At 44.9% G+C, this 27899-nt stretch overlaps 1 protein-coding gene across 5 annotated transcripts in view; it reads right to left on the bottom strand.

Moving 5' to 3' along the window:
- The window catches only part of corin (corin, serine peptidase), a 179121-nt gene that overhangs the window by 69241 nt on the left and 81981 nt on the right, over nt 1-27899 (bottom strand). For 2 of the 5 annotated variants that reach the window (XM_052458829.1, XM_052458831.1), the window contains exons 4-6: nt 18872-19085; nt 15167-15432; nt 8501-8614 (exon numbers count right to left, since the gene is read on the bottom strand). In XM_052458829.1, the coding sequence (XP_052314789.1) occupies nt 8501-8614; nt 15167-15432; nt 18872-19085 (594 nt within the window). Of the gene's footprint in view, nt 1-8500; nt 8615-15166; nt 15433-18871; nt 19086-23494; nt 23881-27445; nt 27590-27899 lie in introns of those variants that run through there. The other 3 variants (XM_052458833.1, XM_052458832.1, XM_052458830.1) reach the window with 3 other exon arrangements.

Here is a 27899-nt window from a genome sequence, read left to right as displayed (position 1 = left end):
CCGGTCGTCACAGACAAACCTGGCTGCCCAGAGAGGACAGTCTGGCTATAGAGACCGGTTGTCACAGACAAACATGGCTGCCCAGAGAGGACAGTCTGGCTATAGAGACCGGTCGTCACAGACAAACCTGGCTGCCCAGAGAGGACAGTCTGGCTATAGAGACCGGTCGTCACAGACAAACATGGCTGCCCAGAGAGGACAGTCTGGCTATAGAGACCGCTCGTCACGGACAAACCTGGCTGCCCAGAGAGGACAGTCTGGCTATAGAGACCGGTCGTCACGGACAAACCTGGCTGCCCAGAGAGGACAGTCTGGCTATAGAGACCGGTCGTCACAGACAAACCTGGCTGCCCAGAGAGGACAGTCTGGCTATAGAGACCGGTCATCACAGACAAACCTGGCTGCCCAGAGAGGACAGTCTGGCTATAGAGACCGGTCGTCACAGACAAACCTGGCTGCCCAGAGAGGACAGTCTGGTTATAGAGACCGGTCGTCACAGACAAACCTGGCTGCCCAGAGAGGACAGTCTGGCTGCCCAGAGAGGACAGTCTGGCTATAGAGACCGGTCGTCACAGACAAACCTGGCTGCCCAGAGAGGACAGTCTGGCTATAGAGACCGGTCGTCACAGACAAACCTGGCTGCCCAGAGAGGACAGTCTGGTTACAGAGACCTGTCATCACAGACAAACCTGGCTGCCCAGAGAGGACAGTCTGGCTATAGAGACTGGTCGTCACAGACAAACCTGGCCGCCCAGAGAGGACAGTCTGGCTCTAGAGACCGGTCATCACAGACAAACCTGGCTGCCCAGAGAGGACAGTCTGGCAAAAGAGACCGGTCGTCACAGACAAACCTGGCTGCCCAGAGAGGACAGTCTGGCTATAGAGACCGGTCGTCACAGACCAACCTGGCTGCCCAGAGAGGACAGTCTGGCTATAGAGACCGGTCGTCACAGACAAACCTGGCTGCCCAGAGAGGACAGTCTGGCTATAGAGACCGGTCGTCACAGACAAACCTGGCTGCCCAGAGAGGACAGTCTGGCTATAGAGACCGGTCGTCACAGACAAACCTGGCTGCCCAGAGAGGACAGTCTGGCTATAGAGACCGGTCATCACAGACAAACCTGGCTGCCCAGAGAGGACAGTCTGGCTATAGAGACCGGTCGTCACAGACAAACCTGGCTACACAGAGAGAGATAGAATCAGAGAGAGAGAGAAACACAGAGAGAGAAAAACAGAGAGAGAGAAACAGAGAGAGAGAAACAGAGAGAGAGAAACAGAGAGAGAGACAGAGAGAGCGAAACAGAGAGAGAGAGAGAGAAACAGAGAGAGAGAGAAACAGAGAGAGAAACAGAGAGAGAGAGAAACAGAGAGAGAGAGAAACAGAGAGAGAGAAACAGAGAGAAACAGAGAGAGAAACAGAGAGAGAAACAGAGAGAGAAACAGAGAGAGACAGAGAGAGAAACAGAGAGAGACAGAGAGAGCGAAACAAAGAGAGAGAGAAACAGAGGGAGTAACAGAGAGAGAAACAGAGAGAGAAACAGAGAGAAACAGAGAGAGAAACAGAGAGAGAGAAACAGAGAGAGAGAAACAGAGAGAAACAGAGAGAGAGAGACAGAGGGAGAGAGAAACAGAGAGACAGAGAGAAAGAGAGAAACAGAGAGAGAGATACACAGAGAGAGAGAGAATCAGAGAGAGAGAGAGAGAGAGAGAGAGAGAAACAGAGAGAGAGAGAAACAGAGAGAGAGAGAATCAGAGAGAGAAACAGAGAGAGAGAGAAACAGAGAGAGAGAGAATCAGAGAGAAACAGAGAGAGAGAAACAGAGAGAGAGTAACAGAGAGAGAAACAGAGAGAGAGAAACAGAGAGAAACAGAGAGAGAGAGAATCAGAGAGAGAGAGAAACAGAGAGAGAGAGAAACAGAGAGAGAGAAACAGAAACAGAGAGAGAGAGAGAATCAGAGAGAGAAACAGAGAGAGAGAGAAACAGAGAGAGAGAGAATCAGAGAGAAACAGAGAGAGAGAGAAACAGAGAGAGAGAAACAGAGAGAGACAGAGAGAGAGAAACAGAGAGAGAGAAACAGAGAGAGAGAAACAGAGAGAGAAACAGAGAGAGAGAAACAGAGAGAGAGAAACAGAGAGAGAAACAGAGAGAGAGAAACAGAGAGAGAAACAGAGAGAGAGAAACAGAGAGAGAGAAACAGAGAGAGAAACAGAGAGAGAAACAGAGAGAGAGAAACAGAGACACACACAGAGAGAGACAGCAGGGTGTGTGTGTTCGGTGTTTGTGTTTCAGACCCTCATGTTTGACTTCTCACACATTCATCAAGGGTGGTATTTACTGTGTGTGTGTGTGTGTGTGTGTTCGAGTCGTGTGTTTGTGGCAAGTAATGTGTGTGTGTGTGTTGTGTGTGTGTGTGTGTGTGTGTGTGTGTGTGTGTGTGTGTGTGTGTGTGTGTGTGTGTGCGTCATCTGATTGTGTGTGTGTGTTTGTATGCAGTATGTGTGCGGCTGGCAGGGTAACAGAGACAGTGTCGGAACGTGGACAGGCATTTGACATTTAAGGCCCTGAAAACAAGAAAACACTCTCCCTGAATGTGGACCAATCAACAACCTCAGAGCAGTTGCCACGACAACAGGACACCTACTAACTATCTATCTATCTATCTATCTATCTAAACGCTAGTAAAACCAAATGCATGCTTTTCAACCGTTCGCTGCCTGCACCCGCACGCCCGACCTAGAATATGTGGATATCTATAAGTACCTAGGTGTCTGGTTAGACTGTAAACTCTCCATCCAGACTCATATCAAACATCTCCAATCTAAAATCAAATCTAGAATCGGCTTTCTATTCCGCAACAAAGCCTCCTTCACTCACGCCGCCAAACTTATCCTAGTAAAACTGACTATCCTACCGATCCTCGACTTCGGCGATGTCATCTACAAAATGGCTTCCAACACTCTACTCAGCAAACTGGATGCAGTCTATCACAGTGCCATCTGTTTTGTCACTAAAGCACCTTATACCACCCACCACTGCGACCTGTATGCTCTAGTCGGCTGGCCCTCGCTACATATTCGTCGCCAGACCCACTGGCTCCAGGTCATCTACAAGTCCATGCTAGGTAAAGCTCCGCCTTATCTCAGTTCACTGGTCACGATGGCAACACCCATCCGTAGCACGCGCTCCAGCAGGTGTATCTCACTGATCATCCCTAAAGCCAACACCTCATTTGGCCGCCTTTCGTTCCAGTACTCTGCTGCCTGTGACTGGAACGAATTGCAAAAATCGCTGAAGTTGGAGACTTTTATCTCCCTCACCAACATCTAACATCTGCTATCTGAGCAGCTAACTGATCGCTGCAGCTGTACATAGTCTATCGGTAAATAGCCCACCCATTTTTACCTACCTCATCCCCATACTGTTTTTATTTATTTACTTTTCTGCTCGTTTGCACACCAATATCTCTACCTGTACATGACCATCTGATCATTTATCACTCCAGTGTTAATCTGCAATATTGTAATTATTCGCCTACCTCCTCATGCCTTTTGCACACAATGTATATAGACTCCCTTTTTTTCTACTGTGTTATTGACTTGTTAACTGTTTACTCCATTTGTAACTCTGTGTTGTCTGTTCACACTGCTATGCTTTATCTTGGCCAGGTCGCAGTTGCAAATGAGAACTTGTTCTCAACTAGCCTACCTGGTTAAATAAAAATAAAAAATCTATCTATCTATCTATCTATCTATCTACCTACCTACCAACAATAGGAGAGACCAGGCTGTGTTCTACTATCTACCAACAATAGGAGAGACCAGGCTGTGTTCTACTATCTACAGGAGAGACCAGGGTGTGTTCTACTATCTACAGGAGAGACCAGGGTGTGTTCTACTATCTACAGGAGAGACCAGGGTGTGTTCTACTAACAGGAGAGACCAGGGTGTGTTCTACTATCTACAGGAGAGACCAGGGTGTGTTCTACTATCTACAGGAGAGACCAGGGTGTGTTCTACTATCTACAGGAGAGACCAGGGTGTGTTCTCTATCTACAGGAGAGACAGGGTGTATCTACAGGAGAGACCAGGGTGTGTTCTACTATCTACAGGAGAGACCAGGGTGTGTTCTACTATCTACAGGAGAGATCAGGGTGTGTTCTACTATCTACAGGAGAGACCAGGGTGTGTTCTACTATCTACAGGAGAGACCAGGGGGTGTTCTACTATCCACAGGAGAGAGCAGGGTGTGTTCTACTATCTACAGGAGAGACCAGGGTGTGTTCTTCTATCTACAGGAGAGACCAGGTGTGTTCTACTATCTACAGGAGAGACCAGGGTGTGTTCTACTATCTACAGGAGAGACCAGGGGTGTTCTACTATCTACAGGAGAGACCAGGGTGTGTTCTACTATCTACAGGAGAGACCAGGGGTGTTCTACTATCTACAGGAGAGACCAGGGTGTGTTCTACTATCTACCAACAACAGGAGAGACCAGGGTGTGTTCTACTATCTACAGGAGAGACCAGGGTGTGTTCTACTATCTACAGGAGAGACCAGGGTGTGTTCTACTATCTACAGGAGAGACCAGGGTGTGTTCTACTATCTACAGGAGAGACCAGGGTGTGTTCTACTATCTACAGGAGAGACCAGGGTGTGTTCTTACTATCTCAGGAGAGACCAACTATCTACAGGAGAGACCAGGGTGTGTTCTACTATCTACCAACAACAGGAGAGACCAGGGTGTGTTCTACTATCTACAGGAGAGACCAGGGTGTGTTCTACTATCTACAGGAGAGACCAGGGTGTGATCTACTATCTACAGGAGAGACCAGGGTGTGTTCTTCTATCTACCAACAACAGGAGAGACCAGGCTGTGTTCTTCTATCTACCAACAATAGGAGAGACCAGGGTGTGATCTACTATCTACAGGAGAGACCGGGGTGTGTTCTACTATCTACTAGAGACCAGGGTGTGTTCTACTAACAGGAGAGACCAGGGTGTGTTCTACTATCTAACAGGAGACCAGGGTGTGTTCTACTATCTACAGGAGAGACCAGGGTGTGTTCTACTATCTACAGGAGAGACCAGGGTGTGTTCTACTATCTACCAACAATAGGAGAGACCAGGCTGTGTTCTACTATCTACCAACAACAGGAGAGACCAGGCTGTGTTCTTCTATCTACCAACAATAGGAGAGACCAGGCTGTGTTCTTCTATCTACCAACAATAGGAGAGACCAGGGTGTGATCTACTATCTACAGGAGAGACCAGGGTGTGTTCTACTGTCTACCAACAACAGGAGAGACCAGGGTGTGTTCTACTATCTACCAACAACAGGAGAGACCAGGGTGTGTTCTACTATCTACCAACAACAGGAGAGACCAGGGTGTGTTCTACTATCTACAGGAGAGACCAGGGTGTGTTCTACTATCTACAGGAGAGACCAGGGTGTGTTCTACTATCTACCAACAACAGGAGAGACCAGGGTGTGTTCTACTATCTACAGGAGAGACCAGGGTGTGTTCTACTATCTACAGGAGAGACCAGGGTGTGTTCTACTATCTACAGGAGAGACCAGGGTGTGTTCTACTATCTACAGGAGAGACCAGGGTGTGTTCTACTATCTACCAACAACAGGAGAGACCAGGGTGTGTTCTACTATCTACAGGAGAGACCAGGGTGTGTTCTACTATCTACAGGAGAGACCAGGGTGTGTTCTACTATCTACAGGAGAGACCAGGGTGTGTTCTACTATCTACAGGAGAGACCAGGGTGTGTTCTACTATCTACAGGAGAGACCAGGGTGTGTTCTACTATCTACAGGAGAGACCAGGGTGTGTTCTACTATCTACAGGAGAGACCAGGCTGTGTTCTACTATCTACAGGAGAGACCAGGGTGTGTTCTACCATCTACAGGAGAGACCAGGGTGTGTTCTACTATCTACAGGAGAGACCAGGGTGTGTTCTACTATCTACAGGAGAGACCAGGGGTGTTCTACTATCTACAGGAGAGACCAGGGGTGTTCTACTATCTACCAACAACAGGAGAGACCAGGGTGTGTTCTACTATCTACAGGAGAGACCAGGGTGTGTTCTACTATCTACAGGAGAGACCAGGGTGTGTTCTACTATCTACAGGAGAGACCAGGGTGTGTTCTACTATCTACAGGAGAGACCAGGGTGTGTTCTACTATCTACAGGAGAGACCAGGGTGTGTTCTACTATCTACAGGAGAGACCAGGGTGTGTTCTACTATCTACCAACAACAGGAGAGACCAGGGTGTGTTCTACTATCTACAGGAGAGACCAGGGTGTGTTCTACTATCTACAGGAGAGACCAGGGTGTGTTCTACTATCTACAGGAGAGACCAGGGTGTGTTCTACTATCTACAGGAGAGACCAGGGTGTGTTCTACTATCTACAGGAGAGACCAGGGGGGTTCTACTATCTACAGGAGAGACCAGGCTGTGTTCTACTATCTACCAACAACAGGAGAGACCAGGGTGTGTTCTACTATCTACAGGAGAGACCAGGGTGTGTTCTACTATCTACAGGAGAGACCAGGGTGTGTTCTACTATCTACAGGAGAGACCAGGGTGTGTTCTACTATCTACCAACAACAGGAGAGACCAGGGTGTGTTCTACTATCTACAGGAGAGACCAGGGTGTGTTCTACTATCTACAGGAGAGACCAGGGTGTGTTCTACTATCTACAGGAGAGACCAGGGTGTGTTCTACTATCTACAGGAGAGACCAGGGTGTGTTCTACTATCTACCAACAACAGGAGAGACCAGGGTGTGTTCTACTATCTACAGGAGAGACCAGGGTGTGTTCTACTATCTACAGGAGAGACCAGGGTGTGTTCTACTATCTACAGGAGAGACCAGGGTGTGTTCTACTATCTACAGGAGAGACCAGGGTGTGTTCTACTATCTACAGGAGAGACCAGGGGTGTTTTACTATCTACAGGAGAGACCAGGGTGTGTTCTACTATCTACAGGAGAGACCAGGGGTGTTCTACTATCTACAGGAGAGACCAGGGGTGTTCTACTATCTACCAACAACAGGAGAGACCAGGGTGTGTTCTACTATCTACAGGAGAGACCAGGGTGTGTTCTACTATCTACAGGAGAGACCAGGGTGTGTTCTACTATCTACAGGAGAGACCAGGGTGTGTTCTACTATCTACAGGAGAGACCAGGCTGTGTTCTACTATCGACAGGAGAGACCAGGGTGTGTTCTACTATCTACAGGAGAGACCAGGGTGTGTTCTACTATCTACAGGAGAGACCAGGGGGCGTTCTACTATCTACAGGAGAGAGCAGGGTGTGTTCTACTATCTACCAACAACAGGAGAGACCAGGGTGTGTTCTACTATCTACAGGAGAGACCAGGGTGTGTTCTACTATCTACCATCAACAGGAGAGACCAGGGTGTGTTCTACTATCTACAGGAGAGACCAGGGTGTGTTCTACTATCTACAGGAGAGACCAGGCTGTGTTCTACTATCTACAGGAGAGACCAGGGTGTGTTCTACTATCTACAGGAGAGACCAGGGGTGTTTTACTATCTACAGGAGAGACCAGGGTGTGTTCTACTATCTACAGGAGAGACCAGGGGTGTTCTACTATCTACAGGAGAGACCAGGGGTGTTCTACTATCTACCAACAACAGGAGAGACCAGGGTGTGTTCTACTATCTACAGGAAAGACCAGGGTGTGTTCTACTATCTACAGGAGAGACCAGGGTGTGTTCTACTATCTACAGGAGAGACCAGGGTGTGTTCTACTATCTACAGGAGAGACCAGGGTGTGTTCTACTATCGACAGGAGAGACCAGGGTGTGTTCTACTATCTACAGGAGAGACCAGGGTGTGTTCTACTATCGACAGGAGAGACCAGGGTGTGTTCTACTATCTACAGGAGAGACCAGGGTGTGTTCTACTATCTACAGGAGAGACCAGGGTGTGATCTACTATCTACAGGAGAGACCAGGGTGTGTTCTACCAACAACAGGAGAGACCAGGGTGTGTTCTACTATCTACAGGAGCGACCAGGGTGTGTTCTACTATCTACCAACAACAGGAGAGACCAGGGGGTGTTCTACTATCTACAGGAGAGACCAGGGTGTGTTCTACTATCTACAGGAGAGACCAGGGGTGTTCTACTATCTACAGGAGAGAACAGGGTGTGTTCTACTATCTACAGGAGAGACCAGGGTGTGTTCTACTATCTACAGGAGAGACCAGGGTGTGTTCTACTATCTACAGGAGAGACCAGGGTGTGTTCTACTATCTACAGGAGAGACCAGGGGGTGTTCTACTATCTACAGGAGAGACCAGGGTGTGTTCTACTATCTACAGGAGAGACCAGGGTGTGTTCTACTATCTACAGGAGAGACCAGGGTGTGTTCTACTATCTACAGGAGAGACCAGGGTGTGTTCTACCAACAACAGGAGAGACCAGGGGGTGTGTGTCCATCGGTGCTTGTATACTTACCGCACTCTGCCTCATCACTCCAGTCATCACAGTCGTTATATCCGTTACAAACAAGCTTCCTGGGGATACATAGTCCAGTCACACACAGGAAGTGGTCGTGTCCTCCACAGACAGCTGCAGAACAGACCAACAAAACAACAGTTAGATCTAAATACACACACAGGAAGTGGTGTGTATAGTGTGTATAGATAGTCTAGTGATTGTGTATAGTGTTAATAGTGTGTGTATAGTGTGTATATATAGTGTGTATAGTGTGTATAGTGTGTATAGTGTTAACATAGTGTGTATATATAGTCTAGTGATTGTATATAGTGTGTATAGTGTGTATATAGTGTGTATATAGTGTGTATAGTGTGTATAGTGTGTATATAGTGTTAACATAGTGTGTATAGATAGTCTAGTGAGTGTGTATAGTGTGTATAGAGTGTATATAGTGTTAACATAGTGTGTATAGATAGTCTAGTGATTGTGTATAGTGTGTATAGTGTGTATATAGTGCGTATATAGTGTGTATAGTGTGTATAGTGTGTATAGTGTGTATAGAGTGTATATAGTGTTAACATAGTGTGTATATATAGTCTAGTGATTGTGTATAGTGTTAACATAGTGTGTATAGTGTTAACATAGTGTACATAGTGTGTATATATAGTCTAGTGATTGTATATAGTGTGTATAGAGTGTGTATAGTGTTAACATAGTGTGTATATATAGTCTAGTGAGTGTATATAGTGTGTATAGAGTGTGTATAGTGTTAACATAGTGTGTATATATAGTCTAGTGAGTGTATATAGTGTGTATATATAGTGTGTATAGATAGTCTAGTGATTGTATATAGTGTGTATATATAGTGTGTATAGATAGTCTAGTGATTGTGTATAGTGTGTATAGAGTGTGTATAGTGTTAACATAGTGTGTATAGATAGTCTAGTGAGTGTATATAGTGTGTATAGAGTGTATATAGTGTTAACATAGTGTATATATATAGTCTAGTGAGTGTATATAGTGTGTATAGAGTGTATATAGTGCGTATATAGTGTGTATATATAGTGTGTATAGATAGTCTAGTGATTGTGTATAGTGTGTATAGTGTGTATAGTGTGTATAGAGTGTATATAGTGTTAACATAGTGTGTATAGATAGTCTAGTGAGTGTATATAGTGTGTATAGAGTGTATATAGTGCGTATATAGTGTGTATATATAGTGTGTATAGATAGTCTAGTGAGTGTATATAGTGTGTATAGAGTGTATATAGTGCGTATATAGTGTGTATAGTGTTAACATAGTGTGTATATATATAGTCTAGTGAGTGTATATAGTGTGTATAGTGTGTATATAGTGCGTATATAGTGTGTATAGTGTTAACATAGTGTGTATATATAGTCTAGTGAGTGTATATAGTGTGTATATATAGTGTGTATAGATAGTCTAGTGATTGTATATAGTGTGTATATATAGTGTGTATAGATAGTCTAGTGATTGTATATAGTGTGTATAGTGTGTATAGTGTTAACATAGTGTGTATAGATAGTCTAGTGAGTGTGTATAGTGTTAACATAGTGTGTATATATAGTCTAGTGAGTGTATATAGTGTGTATATATAGTGTGTATAGATAGTCTAGTGATTGTATATAGTGTGTATAGTGTGTATAGTGTTAACATAGTGTGTATAGATAGTCTAGTGAGTGTGTATAGTGTGTATAGAGTGTATATAGTATTAACATAGTGTGTATATATAGTCTAGTTAGTGTGTATAGTGTGTATATATAGTGTGTATAGATAGTCTAGTGATTGTATATAGTGTGTATAGTGTGTATAGTGTTAACATAGTGTGTATAGATAGTCTAGTGAGTGTGTATAGTGTTAACATAGTGTGTATAGATAGTCTAGTGATTGTGTATAGTGTTAACATAGTGTGTATAGTGTGTATAGAGTGTATATAGTGTGTATATATAGTCTAGTGAGTGTGTATAGTGTGTATAGAGTGTATATAGTGTTAACATAGTGTGTATATATAGTCTAGTGAGTGTGTATAGTGTGTATAGAGTGTATATAGTGTTAACATAGTGTGTATATATAGTCTAGTGATTGTGTATAGTGTGTATAGTGTGTATATAGTGCGTATATAGTGTGTATAGTGTGTATAGTGTGTATAGTGCGTATATAGTGTTAATAGTGTGTGTATAGTGTGTATATATAGTGTGTATAGATAGTCTAGTGATTGTATATAGTGTGTATAGAGTGTATATAGTGTGTATAGTGTTAACATAGTGTATATAGTGTGTATAGATAGTCTAGTGATTGTATATAGTGTGTATAGAGTGTATATAGTGTTAACATAGTGTGTATAGATAGTCTAGTGAGTGTGTATAGTGTGTATAGTGTGTATATAGTGCGTATATAGTGTGTATAGTGTGTATAGTGTGTATAGAGTGTATATAGTGTTAACATAGTGTGTATAGATAGTCTAGTGAGTGTATATAGTGTGTATAGAGTGTATATAGTGCGTATATAGTGTGTATATATAGTGTGTATAGATAGTCTAGTGAGTGTATATAGTGTTAACATAGTGTGTATAGTGTTAACATAGTGTATATAGTGTTAACATAGTGTGTATAGTGTTAACATAGTGTGTATAGTGTTAACATAGTGTATATAGTGTTAACATAGTGTGTATAGTGTTAACATAGTGTGTATAGTGTTAACATAGTGTGTATAGATAGTCTAGTAGTGTATATAGTGTTAACATAGTGTGTATAGTGTTAACATAGTGTGTATAGTGTGTATAGTGTTAACATAGTGTGTATATATAGTCTAGTGATTGTGTATAGTGTTAACATAGTGTATATAGTGTTAACATAGTGTGTATATATAGTCTAGTGATTGTGTATAGTGTTAACATAGTGTGTATATATAGTCTAGTTAGTGTGTATAGTGTGTATATATAGTGTGTATAGATAGTCTAGTGATTGTATATAGTGTGTATAGTGTTAACATAGTGTGTATATATAGTCTAGTGATTGTGTATAGTGTGTATAGTGTTAACATAGTGTGTATAGATAGTCTAGTGATTGTGTATAGTGTGTATAGTGTTAACATAGTGTGTATATATAGTCAGTGATTGTGTATAGTGTGTATAGTGTTAACATAGTGTGTATAGATAGTCTAGTGATTGTGTATAGTGTGTATAGTGTTAACATAGTGTGTATAGATAGTCTAGTGATTGTGTATAGTGTGTATAGTGTTAACATAGTGTGTATATATAGTCTAGTTAGTGTGTATAGTGTGTATATATAGTGTGTATAGATAGTCTAGTGAGTGTATATAGTGTGTATAGAGTGTATATAGTATTAACATAGTGTGTATATATAGTCTAGTGATTGTGTATAGTGTGTATAGAGTGTATATAGTGTTAACAGAGTGTGTATAGATAGTCTAGTGAGTGTGTATAGTGTGTATAGTGTGTATATAGTGCGTATATAGTGTGTATAGTGTGTATAGTGTGTATAGTGCGTATATAGTGTTAATAGTGTGTATAGTGTGTATATATAGTGTTTATAGATAGTCTAGTGATTGTATATAGTGTGTATAGAGTGTATATAGTGTGTATAGTGTTAACATAGTGTATATAGTGTGTATAGTGTTAACTAGTGTGTATATATAGTCTAGTGATTGTGTATAGTGTGTATAGTGTGTATATAGTGCGTATATAGTGTGTATAGTGTGTATAGTGTGTATAGTGCGTATATAGTGTTAATAGTGTGTGTATAGTGTGTATATAGTGCGTATATAGTGTGTATAGTGTGTATATAGTGCGTATATAGTGTGTATAGTGCGTATATAGTGTGTATAGTGTGTATAGAGTGTATATAGTGCGTATATAATGTGTATATAGTGTATATAGTGCATATATAGTGTGTATAGTGCGTATATAGTGTGTATAGTGTGTATATAGTGCGTATATAGTGTGTATATAGTGTATATAGTGCATATATAGTGTGTATGGTGCGTATATAGTGTGTATAGTGTGTATAGTGCGTATATAGTGTGTATAGTGTGTATATAGTGCGTATATAGTGTGTATAGTGTGTATATAGTGCGTATATATTGTGTATAGTGTGTATATAGTGCGTATATAGTGTGTATAGTGTGTATATAGTGCGTATATAGTGTGTATAGTGTGTATAGTGCGTATATAGTGTGTATAGTGTGTATATAGTGCGTATATAGTGTATATAGTGTGTATATAGTGTGTATATAGTGTGTATAGTGTGTATATAGTGCGTATATAGTGTGTATATAGTGCGTATATAGTGTGTATAGTGTGTCTATCGTGCGTATATAGTGTGTATAGTGTGTATATAGTGTATATAGTGTGTATAGGGTGTATAGTGTGTCTATAGTGCGTATATAGTGTGTATAGTGTGTATAGTGTGTATAGTGTGTATATATAGTCTAGTGATTGTGTATAGTGTTAACATAGTGTGTATAGTGTTAACATAGTGTGTATAGTGTTAACATAGTGTGTATAGTGTTAACATAGTGTATATAGTGTGTATATAGTGTATATAGTGTTAACATAGTGTATAGTGTTAACATAGTGTATATAGTGTTAACATAGTGTGTATAGTGTTAACATAGTGTGTATAGTGTTAACATAGTGTATATAGTGTATATAGTGTTAACATAGTGTGTATAGTGTTAACATAGTGTATAGTGTTAACATAGTGTGTATAGATAGTCTAGTGAGTGTATATAGTGTTAACATAGTGTGTATAGTGTTAACATAGTGTGTATAGTGTGTATAGTGTTAACATAGTGTGTATATATAGTCTAGTGATTGTGTATAGTGTTAACATAGTGTATATAGTGTTAACATAGTGTGTATATATAGTCTAGTGATTGTGTATAGTGTTAACATAGTGTGTATATATAGTCTAGTTAGTGTGTATAGTGTGTATATATAGTGTGTATAGATAGTCTAGTGATTGTATATAGTGTGTATAGTGTTAACATAGTGTGTATATATAGTCTAGTGATTGTGTATAGTGTGTATAGTGTTAACATAGTGTGTATAGATAGTCTAGTGATTGTGTATAGTGTGTATAGTGTTAACATAGTGTGTATATATAGTCTAGTGATTGTGTATAGTGTGTATAGTGTTAACATAGTGTGTATAGATAGTCTAGTGATTGTGTATAGTGTGTATAGTGTTAACATAGTGTGTATAGATAGTCTAGTGATTGTGTATAGTGTGTATAGTGTTAACATAGTGTGTATATATAGTCAGTTAGTGTGTATAGTGTGTATATATAGTGTGTATAGATAGTCTAGTGAGTGTATATAGTGTGTATAGAGTGTATATAGTATTAACATAGTGTGTATATATAGTCTAGTGATTGTGTATAGTGTGTATAGAGTGTATATAGTGTTAACAGAGTGTGTATAGATAGTCTAGTGAGTGTGTATAGTGTGTATAGTGTGTATATAGTGCGTATATAGTGTGTATAGTGTGTATAGTGTGTATAGTGCGTATATAGTGTTAATAGTGTGTGTATAGTGTATATATAGTGTGTATAGATAGTCTAGTGATTGTATATAGTGTGTATAGAGTGTATATAGTGTTAACATAGTGTGTATAGATAGTCTAGTGAGTGTGTATAGTGTGTATAGTGTGTATATAGTGCGTATATAGTGTGTATAGTGTGTATAGTGTGTATAGTGTGTATAGAGTGTATATAGTGTTAACATAGTGTGTATATATAGTCTAGTGATTGTGTATAGTGTGTATAGTGTGTATATAGTGCGTATATAGTGTGTATAGTGTGTATAGTGTGTATAGTGCGTATAGTGCGTATATAGTGTTAATAGTGCGTATATAGTGTGTATATAGTGTATATAGTGCATATATAGTGTGTATAGTGTGTATATAGTGTATAGTGTGTATATAGTGCGTATATAGTGTGTATATAGTGTATATAGTGCATATATAGTGTGTATGGTGCGTATATAGTGTGTATAGTGTGTATAGTGCGTATATAGTGTGTATATAGTGCGTATATAGTGTGTATAGTGTGTATATAGTGCGTATATATTGTGTATAGTGTGTATATAGTGCGTATATAGTGTGTATAGTGTGTATATAGTGCGTATATAGTGTGTATAGTGTGTATAGTGCGTATATAGTGTGTATAGTGTGTATATAGTGCGTATATAGTGTGTATAGTGTGTCTATAGTGCGTATATAGTGTGTATAGTGTGTATAGTGCGTATATAGTGTTTATAGTGTGTATATAGTGCGTATATAGTGTGTATAGTGTGTATAGTGCGTATATAGTGTGTATAGTGTGTCTATAGTGCGTATATAGTGTGTATAGTGTGTATATAGTGTGTATAGTGTGTATAGTGTGTATATAGTGTGTATAGTGTGTATATAGTGCGTATATAGTGCGTATATAGTGTGTATAGTGTGTATATAGTGCGTATATAGTGTGTATAGTGTGTATATAGTGCGTATATAGTGTGTATAGTGTGTATATAGTGCGTATATAGTGTGTATAGTGTGTATATAGTGCGTATATAGTGTATATAGTGCGTATATAGTGTGTATATAGTGCGTATATAGTGTGTATAGTGTGTCTATAGTGAACAAGCATGTTCTGACTCACATGGTTTGCCTTTGACCTGTCTGGGAGAGTAGCAGCTGGAAGGGATGGAGTTGGGGCTGAGGAGTGCGGAGTTAACCCCTGTACCTGGGCTGACCCCCGACTCGGCTTGCATTGCCATGGACGACAACCCTGGCAACCCGGAAGTGTTGTTGGTGAACTGGGAGCATCGCAGGAAGTCAGGCCATGATGCATTGAACAGCTGGAGGACAGGTCCACAGCCCTCTCTGGCCGACTCACAGAACGACTGACAGGGTAGGACGACACGTCTAGAGAATAGGAGAATAGAAAAAGAGAAAAGGAGAGAGGTAGAGAGGGAGAGAGAAAAGGAGAGAGAATAGAGAGAATAGAGAGAGAATAGAGAGAGAGAAAAGGAGAGAGAAAAGGAGAGAGAGAATAGAGAGAGAATAGAGAGAGAATAGAGAGAGAAAAGGAGAGAGAGAATAGAGAGAGATCTGTAATAGGTATGATCTGTAATAGGTATGATCTGTAACAGGTATGATCTGTAACAGGTATGATCTGCAATAGGTATGATCTGTAATAGGTATGATCTGCAATAGGTATGATCTGTAATAGGTATGATCTGTAATAGGTATGATCTGTAATAGGTATGATCTGTAATAGGTATGATCTGTAATAGGTATGATCTGTAATAGGTATGATCTGTAATAGGTATGATCTGCAATAGGTATGATCTGTAATAGGTATGATCTGCAATAGGTATGATCTGCAATAGGTATGATCTGTAATAGGTATGATCTGTAATAGGTATGATCTGCAATAGGTATGATCTGTAACAGGTATGATCTGTAATATGTATGATCTGTAATAGGTATGATCTGTAATAGGTATGATCTGTAATAGGTATGATCTGTAATAGGTATGATCTGCAATAGGTATGATCTGTAATAGGTATGATCTGCAATAGGTATGATCTGTAATAGGTATGATCTGTAACAGTTATGATCTGTAATAGGTATGATCTGTAATAGGTATGATCTGCAATAGGTATGATCTGTAATAGGTATGATCTGCAATAGGTATGATCTGCAATAGGTATGATCTGTAATAGGCATGATCTGTAATAGGTATGATCTGTAATAGGTATGATCTGTAATAGGTATGATCTGCAATAGGTATGATCTGTAATAGGTATGATCTGTAACAGGTATGATCTGTAATAGGTATGATCTGTAATAGGTATGATCTGTAACAGGTATGATCTGTAATAGGTATGATCTGTAATAGGTATGATCTGTAACAGGTATGATCTGTAACAGGTATGATCTGTAATAGGTATGATCTGTAATAGGTATGATCTGTAATAAATAGATCGTTTTTTAGATTGAAGTGTGAATTTAATGGTTCGGGAGAAGTGCAATGAATAGTGATACTTTTGTCAATATAAATTAATGTATTTACAGGAAACCCAGAGCTGCCCATTGACGTGAACCTTCCAGACGTGCTAAATGCTTTTTACGATAGCTTTGAAGCAAACAACACTGAAGCATGCATGAGAGCACCAGCTGTTCTGGACGTCTGCTACTTTCGGTAGCCGATGTGAGCAAGATTTTTAAACAGGTCAACATTCACAAAGCCGCAGACAGATTACTTGGATGTGTACTCAAAGCCTCTCCCCCTCTCCATTCATATTATTATTACCCCTCTCGGACCAACTGGCAAGTGTCTCCACTGACATATTCAACCTCTCCCTGACCCAGCTGCGACAGAGCCTGGACGCGAATCAGGATCTCTAGTGGCACGGACCACTGCGCGGCCCATAACAGCAAACTCACTGGTGGTGTTGGTGTCGTGCCTGGCCGTGCAGTCATGGGTGAACAGGGAGTACAGGAAGGGACTGAGCATGCACCCCTGAGGGGCCCCAGTGTTGAGGATCAGCGTGGCAGTTGTGTTGTTACGTACCCTTACCACCTGGGGGTGGCTCATCAGGAAGTCCAGGATCCATTTGCAGAGGGAGGTGTTTAGTCCCAGGGTCCTTAGCTTAGTGATGAGCTTTGAGGGCACTATGGTGTTGAACCCTGAGCTGTTGTCAATGAACAGCATTCTCACATAGGTGTTCCTTTTGTCCAGGTGGGAAAGGGCAGTGTGGAGTGCAATAGAGATTGCATCATCTGTGGATCTGTTGGGGCGGTATGCAAATTAGAGTGGGTCGAGGTTCCTGTGATAATGGTTTTGATGTGAGCCATGGCCAGCCATTCAAAGCACTTCATGGCTACAGATGTGAGTGCTACGGGTCGGGAGTCATTTAAACAGGTTACCTTGGTGTTATTGGGCACATGGTGGTCTGCTTGAAACATGTTATTGGGCACATGGTGGTCTGCTTGAAACATGTTATTGCAGACTTGGTCAGGGACGGGTTGAAAATGTCAGTGAAGACACCTGCCAGTTGGTCAGTACATGCCCGGAGCACACGTCCTGGTAATCATTCTGCGCCTCTGGCCTTGAGAATGTTCACCTGTTTAAAGGCCTTGCTCGCATCGGCTACGGAGAGAGTGATCACACAGTTGTCCGGAACAGCTGGTGCTCTCATACATGCTTCAGTGTTGCTTGCCTCGAAGCACGCATAATTTAGCTCGTCTGGTAGGCTCGTTTCACTGGGCAGCTCATGGCTGTGCTTCCCTTTATAGTCCATAATAGTTTGCAAGTCCTGCCACATCCGACGAGCATCAGAGCCGGTGTGGTAGGATTCAATCTTAGTTCTGTATTGACGCTTTGCCTGTTTGATGGTTCGTCGGAGGGCATAGCAGGATTTCTTATAAGCGTCCGAGTCCCACTCCGTGAAAGCAGCAGCTCAACCCTTTAGCTCAGTGCGGATGTTGCCTGTAATCCATGGCTTCTGGTTGGGGTATGTACGTACAGTCACTGTGGGGACGGCGTCCTCCATGCACTTATTGATGAAGCCAGTGACAGATGTGGTGTTCTCCTCAATGCCATTGGAGGAATCCCAGAACATATTCCAGTCTGTAGAACATTACTGTAGCTGAGCATCTGCATCATCTGACCACTTTCTTATTGAGCGAGTCACTGGTACTTCCTGCTTTAGTTTTTGCTTGTAAGCAGGAATGACATGACATGATATAGTCTTGGACTACTACTGTTGATACTGTATTATAGGAATGAAGGAGGGGTTTCTACACCCCAATAGAGGTGGTGGCTAAAATACCGTAGATAAAGGGCTTGTCTCCTCACTGGTTTGTTCCTCCCCAACATGATCGGTTAATATTTGTTAATCTGTTGATAATATTAACAGATCATATCTACGTCAACAAAACATCATTCAGAGGAGGGCTTCTACTTGAAAAAAACAAATATGAGCTTAACGGGCACAAAGAAAAACCATCTCTTCTGTTCTCTGTGAGTTACGAGTACTGTGCCTCGGGACAGGTTGCTGCTGCAGTCAAAACCAACTGCTAACAGTTTTCGGTTGGTCTTAAATATCCCCGCCAGCACATACTGAAATGGGGATTTGGCACGTTTTTTTAAGGACACACCTCAGATATTGCCGTCAGGGGTAATAATAATATGAATGGAGAGGGGGAGAGGAGGAGAGGGGTAATAATAATATGAATGGAGAGGAGGAGAGGAGGAGAGGGGGAGAGGAGGAGAGGGGCAGAGGAGGAGAGGAGAGGGGTAATAAATAGTAATTTAGGAGAAGTAACAGCACTGTACCAACACGCACTCCCCTACCTGGGTTGTCCGTGGTGTGGAGTGATGCATTCTGGTAGAGCAAGCGTGCAGCCGAACAGCATGATGTGTCTGTAGCAGCCGAGCCGGTGTAAATAGGAAAAGAACTTGAGAAACATGTCAACCTCCGAGGCCCTCACCACCGCTAGCCCTGGTGACTGAGACGTCTGGTTATAGGGAAGCATGGTGCACTGGGCTTCTGAGATCAGGACACAGTCTGTAGGGGGGGGAGAGGGGAGGAGAGAGGAGAGAGAGAGACATGGGGAGAGAGAGAGGGGAGGGAGGAGAGAGGAGAGAGAGACATGGGGAGAGAGAGGAGAGACATGGGGAGAGAGAGACATGGGGAGAGAGAGGAGAGACATGGGGAGAGAGAGGGGGAGAGAGAGGAGAGAGAGAGAGACATGGGGAGAGAGAGGGGGAGAGAGAGGGGGAGAGAGAGAGACATGGGGAGAGAGAGGAGAGACATGGGGAGAGAGAGGGGGGAGAGAGAGAGAGAGAGAGACATGGGGAGAGAGAGAGGGGGAGAGAGGAGAGAGAGAGAGACATGGGGAGAGAGAGGGGGAGAGAGGGGGGAGAGAGAGAGACATGGGGAGAGAGAGGAGAGACATGGGGAGAGAGAGGGGGAGAGAGAGGGGGAGAGAGAGACATGGGAGAGAGAGGAGAGACATGGGGAGAGAGAGGGGGAGAGAGAGAGGGGGAGAGAGAGGGGGGAGAGAGAGACATGGGGAGAGAGGGGGGGGAGGGGAGGGGGAGAGAGGGGGAGGAGAGAGAGAGACATGGGGAGAGAGAGGAGAGACATGGGGAGAGAGAGGGGGGAGAGAGGGGGAGAGAGAGAGGGGGAGAGAGAGGGGGAGAGAGAGAGGGGAGAGAGAGGGGGGAGAGAGAGAGAGACATGGGGAGAGAGAGGAGAGACATGGGGAGAGAGAGGGGGAGAGAGAGGGGGGAGAGACAGAGGGGGAAGAGAGAAAGGGGGAAAGAGGGGGAGAGAAGTGTTAGAGCATAATCATGATCATTGATAACCGTTGATAATAACCAGTCATGTAGTTTGGGAGGCGATGTGCTCACTACTGCCCACAAGAAGAGGTGGAAACTGAGCTACACTTCCTAACCTCCTGTCCAATGTATGACCATATTAGAAAGACATATTTCCCTCAGATTACACAGATCCACAAAGAATTAGAAAACAAACCCTTTTTTTTGACTCGGGACAGGGCAGAGGGTCAGGACAGGGCAGAGGGTCGGGACAGGGCAGAGGGTCGGGACAGGGCAGAGGCTCGGGACAGGGCAGAGGCTCGGGACAGGGCAGAGACTCGGGACAGGGCAGAGACTCGGGACAGGGCAGAGACTCGGGACAGGGCAGAGACTCGGGACAGGGCAGAGACTCGGGACAGGGCAGAGACTCGGGGCAGGGCAGAGACTCGGGGCAGGGCAGAGACTCGGGGCAGGGCAGAGACTCGGGGCAGGGCAGAGACTCGGGGCAGGGCAGAGACTCGGGACAGGGCAGAGACTCGGGACAGGGCAGAGACTCGGGACAGGGCAGAGACTCGGGACAGGGCAGAGACTCGGGACAGGGCAGAGGCTCGGGACAGGGCAGAGGCTCGGGACAGGGCAGAGGCTCGGGACAGGGCAGAGACTCGGGACAGGGCAGAGACTCGGGACAGGGCAGAGACTCGGGACAGGGCAGAGACTCGGGACAGGGCAGGAGACTCAGGACAGGGCAGGAGACTCAGGACAGGGCAGGAGACTCAGGACAGGGCAGGAGACTCAGGACAGGGCAGGAGACTCAGGACAGGGCAGAGACTCAGGACAGGGCAGAGACTCAGGACAGGGCAGAGACTCGGGGCATGGCAGAGACTCGGGGCAGGGCAGAGAGTCAGGGCAGGGCAGAGACTCAGGGCAGGGCAGAGACTCAGGGCAGGGCAGAGACTCAGGGCAGGGCAGAGACTCAGGGCAGGGCAGAGACTCAGGGCAGGGCAGAGACTCAGGGCAGGGCAGAGACTCGGGGCAGGGCAGAGACTCGGGGCAGGGCAGAGACTCGGGGCAGGGCAGAGACTCGGGGCAGGGCAGAGACTCAGGGCAGGGCAGAGACTCAGGGCAGGGCAGAGACTCAGGGCAGGGCAGAGACTCAGGGCAGGGCAGAGACTCAGGGCAGGGCAGAGACTCAGGGCAGGGCAGAGACTCAGGGCAGGGCAGAGACTCAGGGCAGGGCAGAGACTCAGGGCAGGGCAGAGACTCAGGGCAGGGCAGAGACTCAGGACAGGGCAGAGACTCAGGACAGGGCAGAGACTCAGGACAGGGCAGAGACTCAGGACAGGGCAGAGACTCAGGACAGGGCAGAGACTCATGACAGGGCAGAGACTCAGGGCAGGGCAGAGACTCAGGGCAGGGCAGAGACTCAGGACAGGGCAGAGACTCAGGGCAGGGCAGAGACTCAGGACAGGGCAGAGACTCAGGACAGGGCAGAGACTCAGGACAGGGCAGAGACTCAGGACAGGGCAGAGGGTCAGGACTTGGCAGAGGCTCAGGACAGGGCAGAGACTAAGGACAGGGCAGAGACTCAGGACAGGGCAGAGACTCAGGACAGGGCAGAGACTCAGGACAGGGCAGAGACTCAGGACAGGGCAGAGACTCAGGACTGGGCAGAGACTCAGGACTGGGCAGAGACTCAGGACAGGGCAGAGACTCAGGACAGGGCAGAGACTCAGGACAGGGCAGAGACTCATGACAGGGTAGAGACTCAGGACAGGGCAGAGACTCAGGGCAGGGCAGAGACTCAGGACAGGGCAGAGACTCAGGACAGGGCAGAGACTCAGGACAGGGCAGAGACTCAGGGCAGGGCAGAGACTCAGGACAGGGCAGAGACTCAGGGCAGGGCAGAGACTCAGGACAGGGCAGAGACTCAGGACAGGGCAGAGACTCAGGACAGGGCAGAGACTCAGGACAGGGCAGAGACTCAGGACAGGGCAGAGACTCAGGACAGGGCAGAGACTCAGGACAGGGTAGAGACTCATGACAGGGTTGAGACTCATGACAGGGTTGAGACTCAGGACAGGGCAGAGACTCAGGACAGGGCAGAGACTCAGGACAGGGCAGAGACTCAGGACAGGGCAGAGACTCAGGACAGGGCAGAGACTCAGGACAGGGCAGAGACTCAGGGGGAATGCTAATATGGTATAAATCTGATCTAATCAATTCAATCGAATTGATCAAAACAGATAAAAACAGCCCACTAAGCCCACTAACACCTCTCTCAGAGCCTTCACAGTCAGCCCACTAACACCTCTCTCAGAGCCTTCACAGTCAGCCCACTGACACCTCTCTCAGAGCCTTCACAGTCAGCCCACTAACACCTCTCTCAGAGCCTTCACAGTCAGCCCACTAACACCTCTCTCAGAGCCTTCACAGTCAGCCCACTAACACCTCTCTCAGAGCCTTCACAGTCAGCCCACTAACAACTCTCTCAGAGCCTTCACAGTCAGCCCACTATAACACCTCTCTCAGAGCCTTCACAGTCAGCCCACTATAACACCTCTCTCAGAACCTTCACAGTCAGCCCACTAACACCTCTCTCAGAGCCTTCACAGTCAGCCCACTAACACCTCTCTCAGAGCCTTCACAGTCAGCCCACTGATACCTCTCTCAGAGCCTTCACAGTCAGCCCACTGACACCTCTCTCAGAGCCTTCACAGTCAGCCCACTATAACACCTCTCTCAGAGCCTTCACAGTCAGCCCACTAACACCTCTCTCAGAGCCTTCACAGTCAGCCCACTGACACCTCTCTCAGAGCCTTCACAGTCAGCCCGCTAACGCCTCTCTCAGAGTCTTCACAGTCAGCCCACTAACACCTCTCTCTGAGCCTTCACAGTCAGCCCACTGACACCTCTCTCAGAGCCTTCACAGTCAGCCCACTAACACCTCTCTCAGAGCCTTCACAGTCAGCCCACTAACACCTCAGAGCCTTCACAGTCAGCCCACTAACACCTCTCTCAGAGCCTTCACAGTCAGCCCACTAACACCTCTCTCAGAGCCTTCACAGTCAGCCCACTAACACCTCTCTCAGAGCCTTCACAGTCAGCCCACTAACACCTCTCGCATGTGTCTTCTCAGTCATGTTGACACTGGTCTACTACCAGGTCATGTGTCTTCTCAGTCATGTTGACACTGGTCTACTACCAGGTCACGTGTCTTCTCAGTCATGTTGACACTGGTCTACTACCAGGTCATGTGTCTTCTCAGTCATGTTGACACTGGTCTACTACCAGGTCATGTGTCTTCTCAGTCATGTTGACACTGGTCTACTACCACATCATGTGTCTTCTCAGTCATGTTGACACTGGTCTACTACCAGGTCATGTGTCTTCTCAGTCATGTTGACACTGGTCTACTACCAGGTCATGTGTCTTCTCAGTCATGTTGACACTGGTCTACTACCAGGTCATGTGTCTTCTCAGTCATGTTGACACTGGTCTACTGCCAGGTCATGTGTCTTCTCAGTCATGTTGACACTGGTCTACTACCAGGTCATGTGTCTTCTCAGTCATGTTGACACTGGTCTACTAGCAGGTCATAAAGTCTATTGAATTGAATGAGAGAAAGAGAGAGAGAGAGAGGGGGGGGGTTCTTACCTTGGTTGGAGGCGGGACTCGAAGGATCTTGGGTGGTGCTTATTGGCAAGGAGGTGCCCAGTGATGTCATAGAGGTCACCCAATCACGAGGGTCTGTGTGAACCACGGTGGGAGGAGTAGTGGAAGAGAAGTAAGAAGAGGATGAAGAGGAGTGTGTGACAGTATTGTCCGTGTGTGGAATATAGTGAGTTCCAGTTGGTTTGAGGTTGTGTTCACGGTCGGGTCGGTCTGCGGTCGCTGTCCTGGCAGGTCCGGTCACGTTAGGGTTAAAGGGAGAGGTCCCGATAGCGGTGAACGGAGTGTCCGTGGAGACAGGGTACGCCGTGCCGAATAGGGGTCCGACTCTCCTGACTCGACTCCCATAAAGAAAACATTCCCAAAGATTCCTGAAACACAACAAACACAGGATGAATCTGGAGACGATACAATCAATTAATCAATACCACACAGTCTATTAATCAATACCATACAGTCTATTAATCAATACCATACAGTCTATTAATCAATACCATACAGTCAATTAATCAATACCATACAGTCTATTAATCAATACCACACAGTCTATTAAGCAATACCATACAGCCAATTAATCAATACCACACAGTCTATTAATCAATACCATACAGTCTATTAACCAATACCATACAGCCAATTAATCAATACCATACAGTCTATTAATCAATACCATACAGTCTATTAATCAATACTATACAGTATATTAATCAATACCATACAGTCTATTAATCAATACCATACAGTCTATTAATCAATACCATACAGTCTATTAATCAATACCATACAGTCTATTAATCAATACCATACAGTCTATTAATCAATACCATACAGTCTATTAATCAATACCATACAGTCTATTAATCAATACCATACAGTCTATTAATCAATACCATACAGTCTATTAATCAATACCATACAGTCTATTAATCAATACCATACAGTCTATATATTGAAGAGATAGACGTTCTGATAACAGTTGATTAATCAATACTATATAGTCTCAGTGGCGACCTGTCATTCAGGGCAGTGTCACCAGCAAAGCACCCCCACACCATCACACCTCCTCCTCCATGCTTCACGGTGGGCACATGCGGAGATCATCCATTCACCTACTCTGCGCCATTGTTTGTGTTTCTTGGAGAAAGTCTCTTCTTATTGGTGTCCTTTAGTTGTGGTTTCTTTGCAGCAATTCTGCAAATTCTCCTCTGAACAGTTGATGTTGAGATGTGTCTGTTACTTGAACTCTGAAGCATTTACTTGGGCTGCAATTTGTGAGGCTGATAACTGTAATGAACTTATCCTCTGCAGCAGAGGTAACTCTGGGTCTTCCTTTCCTGTGGCGGTCCTCATGAGAGCCAGATTCATCATAGCGCTTGATGGTTTTTGTGACGGCACTTAAAGAAACTTTAAAAGTTCTTGAAATGTTCCGTATTGACTGATCTTCATGTCTTAAAGTAATGATGGACTGTCGTTTCTCTTTGCTTATTTGAGCTATTCTTGCCATAATATGGACTTGGTCTTTTACCCAATAGGGCTATCTTCTGTATACCACACCTACCTTGTCACAACACAACTGATTGGCTCAAATGTATTAATTGAAATGCATTCCAGGTGACTACCTCATGAAGCTGGTTGAGAGAATCCCACGAGCGTGCAAATCCGTCATCAAGGCAAAAGGGTGACTACTTTGAAGAATCTCAAATATAAAATATGTTTAGATTGGTTTAATACTTTTTAGGTTACTACATGATTCCATATTTGTAATTTCATAGTTTTGATGACTTCACTATTATTCTACAATGTAGAAAATAGTACAACTAAAGAAAAACCCTGGAATGAGTAGGTGTCCAAACTTTTGACTGGTACTGTACTTTGTGATGGTCAGGGAGAATCGAAGAGAGCTATGTCATTTGGACTCCCGAGTGGCGCAGCTGTCTAAGACACTGCACCTCAGTGCTAGAGGTGTCACTACAGACCCTGGTTCGATGCTAAGGCTGTATCACAACCGGCCGTGATTTGGATTCCCATAGGGTGGCGCACAATTGGCCCCAGTGTTGTCCGGGTTTGGCCGGAGTAGGACGTCATTGTAAATAAGAATGTGTTCTTAACGAACTTAGTTAAATAAAGGACACATACAAAACAAATACATTCATGGTCAGGGAGAAGTGGAGAGACGTTGTGATGGTCAGGGAGAAGTGGAGAGACGTTGTGATGGTCAGGGAGTAGTGGAGAGACGTTGTGATGGTCAGGGAGAAGTGGAGAGACGTTGTGATGGTCAGGGAGTAGTGGGGAGACGTTGTGATGGTCAGGGAGAAGTGGGGAGACGTTGTGATGGTCAGGGAGTAGTGGGGAGACGTTGTGATGGTCAGGAGTAGTGGAGAGACGTTGTGATGGTCAGGAAGTAGTGGAGAGACGTTGTGATGGTCAGGAGTAGTGGAGAGACGTTGTGATGGTCAGGAGTAGTGGAGAGACGTTGTGATGGTCAGGAGTAGTGGAGAGACGTTGTGATGGTCAGGGAGAAGTGGAGAGACGTTGTGATGGTCAGGAGAAGTGGAGAGACGTTGTAATGGTCATGGAGTAGTGGGGGAGACGTTGTGATGGTCAGGGAGAAGTGGAGAGACGTTGTGATGGTCAGGGAGAAGTGGAGAGACGTTGTGATGGTCAGGGAGTAGTGGAAGACGTTGTGATGGTCAGGGAGTAGTGGAGAGACGTTGTGATGGTCAGGAGAAGTGGAGAGACGTTGTAATGGTCAGAGAAGTGGAGAGACGTTGTGATGGTCAGGGAGAAGTGGAGAGACGTTGTGATGGTCAGGGAGTAGTGGAGAGACGTTGTGATGGTCAGGGAGAAGTGGAGAGACGTTGTAATGGTCAGGGAGAAGTGGAGAGACGTTGTGATGGTCAGGGAGAAGTGGAGAGACGTTGTAATGGTCAGGGGGAGAAGTGGAGAGACGTTGTGATGGTCAGGGAGAAGTGGAGAGACGTTGTGATGGTCAGGGAGAAGTGGAGAGACGTTGTGATGGTCGGGGAGAAGTGGAGAGACGTTGTGATGGTCAGAGTAGTGGAGAGACGTTGTGATGGTCAGGGAGAAGTGGAGAGACGTTGTGATGGTCAGGGAGAAGTGGAGAGACGTTGTGATGGTCGGGAGTAGTGGAGAGACGTTGTGATGGTCAGGAGAAGTGGAGAGACGTTGTGATGGTCAGGGAGAAGTGGAGAGACGTTGTGATGGTCAGGAGTAGTGGAGAGACGTTGTGATGGTCAGGAGAAGTGGAGAGACGTTGTGATGGTCAGGAGAAGTGGAGAGACGTTGTGATGGTCAGGAGTAGTGGAGAGACGTTGTGATGGTCAGGAGAAGTGGAGAGACGTTGTGATGGTCAGGGAGAAGTGGAGAGACGTTGTGATGGTCAGGGAGTAGTGGAGAGACGTTGTGATGGTCAGGAGTAGTGGAGAGACGTTGTGATGGTCAGGGAGTAGTGGAGAGACGTTGTGATGGTCAGGGGAGTAGTGGAGAGACGTTGTGATGGTCAGGGAGAAGTGGAGAGACGTTGTGATGGTCAGGGAGAAGTGGAGAGACGTTGTGATGGTCAGGGAGTAGTGGAGAGACGTTGTGATGGTCAGGAGAAGTGGAGAGACGTTGTGATGGTCAGGAGTAGTGGAGAGACGTTGTGATGGTCAGGGAGTAGTGGAGAGACGTTGTGATGGTCAGGGAAGTAGTGGAGAGACGTTGTGATGGTCAGGGAGTAGTGGAGAGCGTTGTGATGGTCAGGGAGAAGTGGAGAGACGTTCGTATATTAATAAGGAGAGAAGAAGAAGAATGTGTGTGTGTGTGTGTGTGTGTGTGTGTGTGTGTGTGTGTGTGTGTGTGTGTGTGTGTGTGTGTGTGTGTGTGTGTGTGTGTGTGTGTGTGTGTGTGTGTGTGTGTGTGTGTGTGTGTGTGTACCTGAGAAGGCCAGTAGAACCAGCAGTAGACAGGTTAGCAGGCTGATAACAGGGACGAGGATGAGGAGAAGACGAATATAGTTCTTTGTCGAGGTCCTCTTCTGAGGACACACTTCACCCATGGTCATGTCCTCATCAGCAACCCACACACAATGAAGAGGGGAGACAGAGAAACCAGACAGAAGGAGAGAGAGGGGAGACAGAAACCAGACAGAAGGAGAGAGAGGAGACAGAGAAACCAGACAGAAGGAGAGAGAGGAGACAGAGAAACCAGACAGAAGGAGAGAGGAGGAGACAGAGAAACCAGACAGAAGGAGAGAGAGGAGACAGAGAAATCAGACAGAAGGAGAGAGGAGACAGAGAAACCAGACAGAAGGAGAGAGAGGAGACAGAGAAATCAGACAGAAGGAGAGAGAGGAGACAGAGAGAGAGACAGTAAGACAGTTATAGTAACA

The sequence above is a fragment of the Oncorhynchus keta genome, chromosome 13, assembly GCF_023373465.1.
Source record: "Oncorhynchus keta strain PuntledgeMale-10-30-2019 chromosome 13, Oket_V2, whole genome shotgun sequence".
In the NCBI taxonomy this organism is placed as follows: Eukaryota; Metazoa; Chordata; class Actinopteri; order Salmoniformes; family Salmonidae; genus Oncorhynchus; species Oncorhynchus keta.
This window is presented reverse-complemented; position numbering and strand designations above follow the sequence as displayed.